At 43.6% G+C, this 12,162-nt stretch overlaps 1 protein-coding gene across 3 annotated transcripts in view; it reads right to left on the bottom strand.

Moving 5' to 3' along the window:
- Nucleotides 1–12,162, bottom strand: part of RLF (RLF zinc finger) — a 56,166-nt gene that overhangs the window by 24,629 nt on the left and 19,375 nt on the right. For all 3 annotated transcript variants that reach the window (XM_064471439.1, XM_064471440.1, XM_064471441.1), the window contains one exon: nucleotides 7,359–7,491. In XM_064471439.1, the coding sequence (XP_064327509.1) occupies nucleotides 7,359–7,491 (133 nt within the window). The remainder of the gene's footprint in view (nucleotides 1–7,358; nucleotides 7,492–12,162) is intronic.

Consider the following 12,162-nt stretch of genomic DNA (forward strand, 5'->3'; position numbering starts at 1 on the left):
CGAGAGATCACTGTTAAGGAAGAACTCCAAGAAGGCTTACTTCCTCAATATCAGAACAAAGTCATCAATCCAGGTGAAGCACACTATTCATGGGCATGTCAGTAACAGTTTTTAGTGCCCACAAGCACTCGAAGTGGCTCTGCAGCTCTTGGCTCAGAGAATAATTAATATTTTTTTCAGGTCCATGAGAAGACTAAAAGAAATACTAGGAAAAAATAAGATACTTTATTTATCTGCTCGAAGAATAACTTAGATTCCTCCTGTTCATTACACAACTAGAAACACACTTCGCAATTGCCCAAATTAAGTTTTTACTGACATGTCAGAGCCAGCTAGTCACAACATAGGAAGTGTTTTAAGAGTACCTGCAGTCAGCCAGACAAATTCAGTGTTTTCAGGTTAACAGCCACACTGTTATCTTTAAGCATGGATGAGAGAACCTTGCTAATGAAATACAGGAGATGGCCTCACTGCTGGTATGGACAAGATGCAATCTTTGGGAGCATCCAGTAAGCATGTGCACCCCCTCCTCCCCCAAGGGTGGAAGGTCTGTGCCCCTTGATCGACTCCTCCACACCTAAGTGAGTGTGTACTGAACCCTGCAAAGGAGGCAAATGTCAAATTGAGGTCCTGTGGCATGCAGATGTAAGCGATGAAGGCAGGAGCAAAAGTCAGGTATCTGACCAGTGATTTATTTCTATCTTAGCACTTAGTTTTCCTCTGAAGTGTCTATTCTTTCCCAGCAACCTGCTGGCAACAGCCTCATTCTCCCGGAAAAGGGAACAAAAACTCATTTTGCTGCCTATTCCTCAGAAGAGCTGTTTTCCCCTTAGATAACCTAAGTTTGTACTCAGTCCTGAATCTGTTTCCAAACATGTCCATGAACATATTTTCTGATTCTTTCTCTTCCTAGATCTCCTGCTGTCGTCTGTTCTGTCCCAGTGTTCTACCAAGCATCTCAAGACCAAACCAGCTTGCTATAAAAAGAAAACAACAAAAAAAATCAATGCAAAGACACTCTGCAACCCTTCAGAGTAGTAAAGGGTCAGTGCAGTTTCAAACTCAGCACATACCTGAAGTGCTCTCTTATTTGAGGACCAAAATGTAAGGCTAAGATAGTCCCCTCTTACCCAAAACACTTGCAGCATAAGATGAATTTAAGTTATACAAGACTGTGAATACAGCCTTTATAAAGCATGGATGGCACTAAGGCATGAAAAGACTCTGCAGTCACTATGAGAAACATTCAAAAGAAATAGCATCTTGGGTGAGCATTTCCACTATAAGTACCTCTGGAAGAGGACACAATGTGCTAAAGTGCAGGAAAGCACGTTGAGTATGGACAAACGACACTGATGTCCATATTTTACAATAGCAGTGAGGTCGAGAGTTCTCCCAGCTTTCCTAAAAATCAGCTCATGTCATTAGAGACATACCAAGATGTTGGTATTCATCTGCTGCACACAGCAACAAGCTCACCCTAACATCTTTGTTCTTCCTGAATACTATTTATTAAGCAAAAAAAAATATATCTTGAAATTAAGAGTATTAAAACTAGCTTCCTTAGGCATAGAAGAATGTCAGAACAGCATCTATAATGTTCACTTTGGGATGCTCATATCCTTCGGTCCTGTAAAAGGCATAAGCAGCAATGTTTTTTACTGTGGTCCTTTCACCAATCAAATATTCATGCCCAAAACAATCATCTTGAGCCAGCTGACAGTACAAACCAGCAACAACCACCCTAGACACCGGGCAGTTTAATTTATTAACAGCCATAGAAGCAGCAGGCAGAACCTAAGCTGCTAAGAAACTTGCTGGAACAAATTTGGTAAGGCATATTTACAGTTGATGTCTGTTCCTTTCCAGGGTCAGTGCATTAAAAAAAATTCTAAAAATTAAGAACTCTAATCAAGAGAGATAAGAACATGTCACATTTCCAGTATCTTCGATTCAAGTAAGCATCTCATGATCATTGACCAGAACTACCAGTTCACAAAGCAAAGCTCCAGCTAGGCACACTGAGCTGCTCTCACATCTGGCCAACCGGTGGACCACAACAGCAAAAACTAGAAATGCTTTTCAGACACATACCACAAAAAGCCAAAACACATTAAATACAAGCTTATCAAAGAAACTAAGTTTTAGATGACTGAAATAGCTTCCATTTACAACACTTCAGAAGACACTCTGTGGAACAGTTGCACTGAAGGATAAAACGGCAGTTTGACTAAAAGAGCTGAAAAACCATTGTGCTAGAGCTCTTCCTGCAGCCCTTACTCAATATGCCTGCAGCAGAACTGGCATCCCTGCTGTCACCTGCAGAAAGTTCATTTTGATTCCTGCTACTTCTATCAAATGGAGCCTGGTAGTCAAAAGAGAACATCACACATATCGAAGAAGTGACACAAGCAAAAGAAGGAAGACAAAGCTGGTGCGGTGGGTTGAACCTGGCTGGACACCAGGTGCCCACCAAAGCCGCTCTATCACTGCCGCCCTCAGCTGGGCAGGAGAGAGAAAATGTAACGAAGGCTCATGGGTTGAGATAAGGACAGGGGCTCACCAATTACTGTCACAGGCAAAACAGACCTGACTTGGGGAAATTAGTTTAATTTATTACCAATCAAATCAGAATAGGATAATAGGAAATAAAACCAAATCTTAAAAAACCCCACCTTCCCCCGGGCTTAACTTCACTCCTAATTTTCTCTACCTCTCCTCCCCCAGCACAGCACAGGGGAGGAGAACGGGGTTTGTGGCTGGTTCATCACATGTTTTTTCTGCTGCTCCTTCCTCTGCAGGGGACAGACGCCTCACACTCCTCCCCTGCTCCAGTGTGGGCTCCCTCCCACAGGAGACAGCTCTCTACAAACTTCTCCAACATGATTCCTTCCCACGGGCTGCAGTTCTTCACAAACTGCTCCAGCGCGGGTCCCCCACGGGGTGCAGTCCTTCCGGAATAGGCTGCTCCAGCGCAGGTCCCCACGGGGTCACAGCTCCTGCCAGCAAACCTGCTCCAGCACAGGCTCCTCTCTGCACAGGGCCACAACTCCTGCCAGGAGCCTGCTCCAGCATGGGCTGCCCACAGGGTCACAGCCTCCTTTGGGCACATCCACCTGCTCCAGCGTGGGGTCTCCCAGGGCTGCAGTGGATAGCTGCTCCACCATAACCTCCAGGGGCTGCAGGGGGATAGCTGCTCCACCGCTAACCTCCAGGGGCTGCAGGGGGATAGCTGCTCCACCGCTAACCTCCAGGGGCTGCAGGGGGATATCTGCTCCACCGCTAACCTCCAGGGGCTGCAGGGGGATAGCTGCTCCACTGCTAACCTCCAGGGGCTACAGGTGGATAGCTGCTCCACCGCTAACCTCCAGGGGCTGCAGGGGGATAGCTGCTCCACTGCTAACCTCCAGGGGCTGCATGGGGATACCTGCTCCACCATAACCTCCAGGGGCTGCAGGGGGATACCTGCCCCACTGCTAACCTCCAGGGGCTGCATGGGGATACCTGCTCCACCATAACCTCCAGGGGCTGCAGGGGGATACCTGCCCCACTGCTAACCTCCAGGGGCTGCATGGGGATACCTGCCCCACTGCTAACCTCCAGGGGCTGCATGGGGATACCTGCTCCACCATAACCTCCACGGGCTGCAGGGGGATACCCGCTCTACCGCTAACCTCCACGGGCTGCAGGGGCACAGCCTGCCTCACCACGGTCTTCAGCACAGGCTGCAGGGGAATCTCTGCTCCAGCGCCTTGAGCACATCCTCCTCCTCTTTCACTGACCTTGCTGTCTGCAGGGCTCTTTCTCTCCAGTCTCACTCCTCTCTCTGGCTGCTGCTGCAGAGGGTTGTGGTTTTTTTCCCCCTTCTTAACTATGTTACCCCAGCGGCACTACCACCGCTGCTGATGGGCTTGGGCTTGGCCAGTGGTGGGTCTGTCTTGGAGCTGGCTGGCATTGGCTCCATTGGACCTGGGGGAAGCTTCTAGCAGCTTCTCACAGAAGCCAGCCCTGTAGCTCCCCACTACCAAAACCTTGCCACGCAGACCCAATACATCTGGTATGTAATCAATGATTTATGATCTACTATTACATCTGCAAGCATTTACTTGATGTGATTCTTTGGGTAAAAAAGGGACTAAGTTAATCCAGTAGAGATCCAGAGATAGTTGCTGAATTCCAGACCCAACCATGTCCTACACAAGGCCAAGAGTAATTCCAGCTACCCAGACAGACTTTCTGTAAACCAAATGATATTACAGCAGCATCTGGCTTCCTGGTGGAAAGAAGAGAATGAACAAAGAAATAAGTAAAACACAACCAACAAGATTTTACTAATTATAACACATGGTATGATATAGCTTCATGGATCAGTTGGTATTTCAGCAATAACTTCTGTAGTCATTGAATTACACTTGTCTGATGATGTCAAGAAGATAAACCTGTTACATGAGCACCACAATTTAGGGGTCAAAAAATTTTCCATGCCATAATTTGTTGGCGTAGAGAGCTGGATTTCTTTACGTTTTCGTTTTGCCTTGCACCAAAGTGTAGGGTATACAAATCTGGCACGTTCACCTTGCCTTCTGAGAAAAGAGTAAACTTTACATATGCCTTCAATCTTCTCTCTTCCTGTAACATTTTGGAGTTGTGACTCACAGTGCCTCACGATACGCGTTATTTTGACTTCTTTGAAATGTTATTGAATAGCTGGGAACAATTACAGGAGACAGAATCCTGTGTCCTATGTAGTCTTTCCCAGCCTTACATTCTCTCCTACAATCTCCTGCAAGTCTTCAATACCTTTTCAAAATGCTCTTATAGTCACCCAAGAGACTAATTAGAACAAAACCAACCAAATAGAAACCCCTCTATCCTCTGTAAGCTCACAGAATTATTTAACTACTGAAGCATTACTTATGTATTTATATATAATTGTATAAATTATATGTATAACGTATTATAGTATTCATATAGTGTGTGTGTATATATATTTGTATAGTATTTGTAGCTACTAAATATCCCCATTCCCCCTCTCGCTATTTTCCTATTTCCATTACTAGTAATGCTACTACTTCGATTTACCACTTTCACAGTATTTCCTGCAAACTAGAACAGCAGGAACAGGAGAGCACTCTCACGTGGTGCTCTTGTCTTTCTACATGTTGGCAGATACCACAGAAGCTCTGCTATGACCTACTGTTCCCTGAATTGTCAACTGAAAGCACTCAACCAGTATCTAAAACATGTTGATTGATGACACATTCAGATAGCTTGGAAAGCTTGTAGAAAGGTCTTTTAGATATGTCTAAGCAGTTATGTTGCATGCCAGCAGGCCACAAGGATCACTTTTCTCAGTTTATCTGCTCTTCAATACTCTCAAAGCAAGCAAAATCCAAACCAGACCAAGGTTTCCCAGACTGCCACAAGAGCAAGACACTTGGTAAGAAGCAGCATTTTAGGCCAATATTTGGCTTCTTAGAACTGCCCTTTATTTAAAATGTCTACCTCTTTACCTTATGATTTACTTGAGAAACCATCCTTTCACAGACTGGTCTAACAAGGGACTCTGAAGTCACATTCAGACTGTTTAAGCATGCCTGTGACTCCTCCAGACTATGTGAGAATGCACTTTTGCAGTTACAAAATTTCCAGAAGAGCTCCAATGAATGTCCTGTTGCCTCTGCTTCCATCAAATGGAAGAAACACCAGTGCAGTCAACTCTTCTGGGCATGTATTCAGATCTAGCTAAACAGACAAATATGTACTAAATAAAGAACATGAAGAAATCAATTCAGCATGGTCAGAGATGTGTCAGTCAATCGGTCTGCCAGCAGAAACTTCCACCCAAATTAAAAGCTGAAGGACTGAACAAACTAGTTCTATCTACTACTGCTGAAGTTAAGAGGTAGTCTGCACTATGTCAAGGTCCTCCAGCACATGAATGAAGAAGTGTAGCTGCATTTAGTAATAGAGCCATTGATAAAACCAGTCACTTGCGTAAGAAGCAAATTAATCTATAAGGGAGTCCACACAGATACATATGAGGAAATTGCTCCTACTGGAATTCACAGCAGTCCTCCAGAACAGCTCTTGGCTTGCCACAGGTAAAGGGAGTTTGTAAAGCTCACTGTTAGCCCTCGCTGGTATAGCACTCTCCAAGTAATGGATTCTTCAATAACTGAAGGTTTTCAGTAATATGGACCAATTTTGAAATGCAACTCCTTCTGAGTAGTTGAGCTAAGAGCCACAATCATGCACCTGGATGGCTTAACAATACTATAAATGAAAGGCTCCGAGACAGGACGTTAGTATGCAACGCAGCTCTCAAGACACGTTGGAGATGGGATTAAATGCTGTTTGGAGTTCAAATGTTTCTGCCATACTACCAAATACCTGAAGTGAAGGCTAGCAAAGAACGCAGTCCACCATGGCTGCTTCTTTTCAATGCTTTCTAGCACAGGGAAGCAACATATCCTCTCACTAACTTTAATAAATAAATAAGAAACACATTAAGAAGTACTAACTTAACACAACTCAAGGAGAGGCTACCCAAACCCAGAAAGAAGGATTCTGCTATGGAAGAAAGTTTTACTTTAAAGGAGCACAAAAAGGGATTTTATTTTTAAGATAATATTTTAAGCTCTTTTTCCCCTGCTATATTGTTTTTAACTTTCTATTACCACTGAGGGAAACTGCAGTCTCGTGTACTGTTAATGGAACAGTTGAAGCAAATACCTACAAGTCCCTATTAGTGCCACTGATAGAAAAAAAAATTCAGTGAGCAAAAGAACAGAGTTTAAGAGAAGACATTCAAAAAGTATATACAGTGACACTAAAAACTCCTTTTCCTCACCTCTCAAGATTTTCTGATACAAGATCTTATTTCCATAGTCTAAACACAACAAGCTTCCAGCCCAGAGCTTAATAAAAGTAAACCTCCACACTCACGTTATCCCTCCACATGCATCTTTTATGCCTCACAAAGGCATGGGCATACAAAGTTCCTCCCTGTGAAGCATTCAGGAAAACATTTAAAAGGACAGAGTTAAAAACCAAAACCACCCTGGGGGGCAAAATTTCTGTATTTTTATGATGGAAAAAGAAATAATTCCTTTTAAAAAACAGAGTTTCAAAATATTCAAAGCAATGGATAGTACAGCTGAAGCAGAGATCCATTAGCAAGGACACATTATTCAGAGTGCCAGTGAGACAGTTCATCATAAATATTGTTTAGCAACATACGAATCCTACTGCACAATACAATTTACAATACAACCCTCTTCTGACTGGTTCCCCACCAAAACTGCACCAAGTAATTTCTTAATAACCACATATAATCTATAAAACCACATTCTTACCTTCCTCCATTTCTACTGGCTGCTGGGATAGAATTTTAAGAAGAACTGGATTTTTCCATACTCCTTCCCTTGTGACATCCACCAATATTTGGAGGTTGTTATTCCCAAATTCCAGTAAAGCATCATGTGAATCCTACAAAATGTAAAAAAAAAAAGTCATTAATAGCCTTTGCTAACGCTTAAACCAATGTAATTTTACAATATCTGTCCTAATAGTTGACTGTATTCTAATAATTTCACACCATTCTTCTAAGTCATTTCTGGTTTGGCATGCTTGCATTGGGATTTTAACAGTACAACATCCTTTCACTTCTCTCATCCTACAGCAAAACTCCCCAATTTCAAAGTACTGGAAGTTAACTGAAATGGCTTAACTCAAAAAGCCTACTCTGCAGTTGTAACTCTTCTGCAACTTCTATGTTTCTTCATGTACATGTGTACATATAAATAAAATTACAGAACTTGTATACAAGACAAAGTATGATTTTGTATCAAAGCATTTAGTGCCATTTAAGGATCCAGAATGAAGACTAAATAGTTTTCAAAATGAATAACAAAATGCCGAGAGTAAAAAATTTTATGTTTAGTGTTAACACTAGTAAGATGAGCCAGTCAATTAACTTCTCTGAGAATTATTAAAGCCATCACTCCCTAGTCTGAGGAGAGCAACATGGGGATGGAACATCCTTAAGAGAGGCCAGCGGAGAGCTACGGAGGTGATCAGGGGCTGGAGCATCTCCCTTGTGAGGAAAGGCTGAGAGACCTGGGCTTGTTCAGCCTGGAGAAGAGAAGGCTGAGGGGGGATCTCATCGATGCTTACCAATATCTGAAGGGCGGGTGTCAGGGGGATGGGGCCGGGCTCTTTTCAGTGGTGCCCAACGCCAGGCCGAGGGGCCACGGGCACAAGCTGGAACACGGGAAGCTCCCCCTGAACATGAGGACAAACCCCTTCCCTGTGCGGGTGCCAGAGCAGGGGCACAGGCTGCCCAGAGAGGCTGTGGGGTCCCTTCCCTGGAGACATTCACACCCCGCCTGGATGCGGTCCTGTGCCCCCTGCTCTGGGTGTGCCTGCTCACGCAGGGGGTGGGATGGGATGGTCTCCAGAGGGTCCTTCCAGCCCCAACATTATGTGATTCTGGGATTAAGCTACGTAAGAAGCAGTGCAATGGCAGAAGCTCAGAAAGGACTCTCATCTACCAAAAGGGTGAGGTGGGGTCATATGACAATGCAGGTTTCCTGGTGGTCCGAGAGGCAAGAAGTCTCAGGGAACTTAAGAGAAAGAGCACCATATACACAACAGAGACTGGTGTACAATGCTTGCAACCCAGACCAAACTGGATCATGAATAATTTCCTTTATTAAGATGAAAACATCCTTCTACTGGATATAGGTACATTATTTCCTTAGAAACTAATCCATATCCAGAGCATTTACTCTAAGATCCAGGGATTTCTGATCCTGACAGTTTTGATGCTGTGAAGGCTGACCCAGACTGAACAGGTCTCCAGCTGAAGTTCATCCACCAAACCCCTACACACAGCACAATAGTCAGAGTGATGAAGGTCCTACCACCACTTTTACTTCTGGAAATCTGAGGAGTGAAGGGGGGTGGGGAAGAGACATTACACATGGAAAGAAGTCTAGAGTCTAGTGCAGAAGGAAAGCAACTGGAAACAGATTCCAGCACTTAATGTCCCTAGCAGGAAAACCAGTCTAGGGCAACTTGCACTGAAAGAATTTAATCATCACTCACACAGAATTTTCTAATGCTGACAAATCGAACCCAACTAACTGTAGGCAATTTGTGGCTACATGTTCAGTAGAAACACTTCTCACATCAGTCACAACACATCTTAAGAATTAGTTTGATACGTGACAATGTCCCCTAGTTCTAGTGAGCTGCGTTTTAAGTTGGCAGTACTTTAACACTAATATTAACCTCAGGTTTGCTTTTGATAGCCTCTGTTGTATATTCTGTATAAACTGGAATCAATTCCATGTTCTGAATTATCAGAATTAAATGGGGCTAATGCTATGACCACTGGGAATCCCACAGTAATCAAAATAGCCTCATATCATGGGCTGTCAAAAGACAGCAATAAACTGCATTCCACATTGCAACTTACAAGGTGCGTTTTTCAAGTTTCTGAGTTATCTCCTATCACCAACTGAATCTGCTATGTAAATACCCAACCTTCCCATTAACCTTTCACAGTAAAAGGCATCTTTGCATTTAATGATTAGATGCTGTTTAATAAATTAGATATTGCTGTTCAAGATCAGATATCAGATGCTAATTTCAGACCAACTTTGCTGTTTAGATATAACTATCTATTTCCTTTCTAATACTGCAGCAAACGGAATTCCACAGATCCCTGCGCAGGAGAACTTGGATTTATCTCTCGGGTAAAGCATCTACGCACTAAGGAGTGAAGCTTTATTCCCAGCAAAACATTCATGAGGGGAAAATTACATTCTTGCAATGAAGGTTTCATTTACATTTATCCATAGCTGTCATTACTTAATAGTCTCAAAAGTTTCTTAACAGACTCCTCTCAAATAATTATGAAACCATACTATCAGACCTGCTACTTAGTAAATCCCAAATTAAAGTGAAGTACAGCTAACACAGAGTTATTCCCTCCTCACTTCCCGATTACTTATTATCTGCTCCAAGGATACCACAGCACACTTGTGTACTACAAGGAGTAAACATGAGTATTACTTCACCACTGAAGTCTGTGTTCAGTGGGAAGTTTATACGGATCCGTTCATCCCCTGGGTAGTCAGTCAGTCTCTAGAATATTAAACTAAGTGTATGGGGCTCCTCAAGGAGTCTATGCTTCTGGGTGACTTTGGGGCATTCTTTCACTAAACTGAGATCACAGACAAGTTTAGAAGAAAATCATTCCCAGCAAGTAACTAAGTGAAGATTCCAACAATCAAAAGGGGACCACAGAAAGATGTGTATACTCCTACAAAGCTCATTACAGCAACCACCTTCCTGCTTGCTCGTCTAGCACACAATGAATTGTGAAGTTTTAGACCAAGAACATGGCATGAACAAGAACTGGGTGGTATCCTGCAATGCAGGTGTTAACTATCTGTAGGTCATCTTGTCACAAGAAGCACAAGGGAGTCAAGGAATTGTGTACATTTCCATGTAAGCTGTTAAGATAGTACAAAATGTATTCCTGATACCAGAAACTGGTATTAGTGTACTCCACAGCTAGGCTAATCTTCTTCCTACACTAGTCATGACATTAAAGTAACACAATGTCCTGACTAACCTCTAAATAAACAGGATTTCGAGATAGGAAAGGAGGAAGGAAACAAAGCAAGTTATCAGTCATCACTGTTAAAATCCTGTCTAAGCATTCACCACCTTTGGCTGCTAATCTGACTTCTTGTCTCACAAGGTTTGGTGCTTGACAGGGACTTGGATCTGGGACATTGCAGAGAAGCTGCCAAGGCTTGTTCTCAGACTATCACCACTCGCTGCTCACACACCTGGACACCAATCACACTGCACATCAGGAGTAAATACAAGGCTCTGGGGCCAAGCTGAAGGACATGAGCATCCTTCTGGCTTTCTTCACTTTGCTGAGGAAAATATAAGACTGAAAGCAAAAGGAAGGCCAAGTAAAGTGTGAGAACAGCTCAACAGGACAGGGCATCAAGTAACAGAGGACACTGAAGAGGCTAAGGTACTCAGTAACTTTGCCTCATGTTCTACTGTTCAGGTCTGCACTCTGACCTTCCTGGTCCCCATGACCAGTGGCAGAGTTGTGGGTGGGGAATGGGCACGAAGCAGCACAACGGATGAGATGTTAAGGCAATCATGTTAGCATCCACGTTACCAAACAGAAGCCAGCAGTGTCAGTGGAGATCATAGATGTCACTGCAAGACCAGAACTAGCTCTGAAAGGTCATGGCATTGGGGGAAGGTTCCTGGTGACTGGAAGAAACTAACATGCCCATTTTCAAGAGCAAAGGCAAGATACCCTGGGGAACTACAGGCCAGTCAGCATAACTTGTCCCCAGAAAGACTATGGGGCAAATTCTCCTGGAAACCACATCCAGGCACCTGAAGAACAGAAACGAGACTGGGAACAGCCAGGATTTGCCAAGTACAAGTCACATTTTATCAACCTGACTACCTTCTGTGATGTGATAACAGCCTACAGATGACATCAGAACAGTCAGACTTAGCAAGACTTCTGACAGTCTCCCATAGTATCTTCAAAACCAAATTGTTAAAATAGGGAAAGTGGACTATAACACAGGTGGAAAAATCAGCTAAACTGCCAGGCTCAGAAGGCTTGTGACCAAACCGTACAAAAACCAACTAGCAGCTGTCTCCTAGTAGCACTTCTGAGGGGTCAACACTGAGGTGATACTTTTAACATCTTTATTAATTGAATAATGGGACAAAGTACGTTCTCAGCAGTCCACAGCTCCTACAGAACTTGGAGAGGAGCTGACACTGGAGGGCAGGGCTGCCATTCAGAGACATTTTACAGCCTGCAGAACATTGCTGACAGGGACTCACTGAAGTTCAACATGGGCAAATGCAAAGCGTGGCACCTGGCACAACCCCAAGTGTCAGCAGAGGCTGGTGACCAGCTGGCTAGGTTCCAGCTTGGCACAACAGGCCTCTAGGGTCTATAATTTATGTATATGTCAGCAGCGAGCCCTTACTGCAAACAAAGGAAACTATGCTGAACAGTTTAAAACAGAGGAGGTCCTGGTTCACAAACCAGGAGGTTGGTGAAGCGTTTATTCCCCACTGTTTGGTATTTCT

This window comes from Phalacrocorax carbo, chromosome 22, assembly GCF_963921805.1.
Source record: "Phalacrocorax carbo chromosome 22, bPhaCar2.1, whole genome shotgun sequence".
NCBI lineage: Eukaryota > Metazoa > Chordata > Aves > Suliformes > Phalacrocoracidae > Phalacrocorax > Phalacrocorax carbo.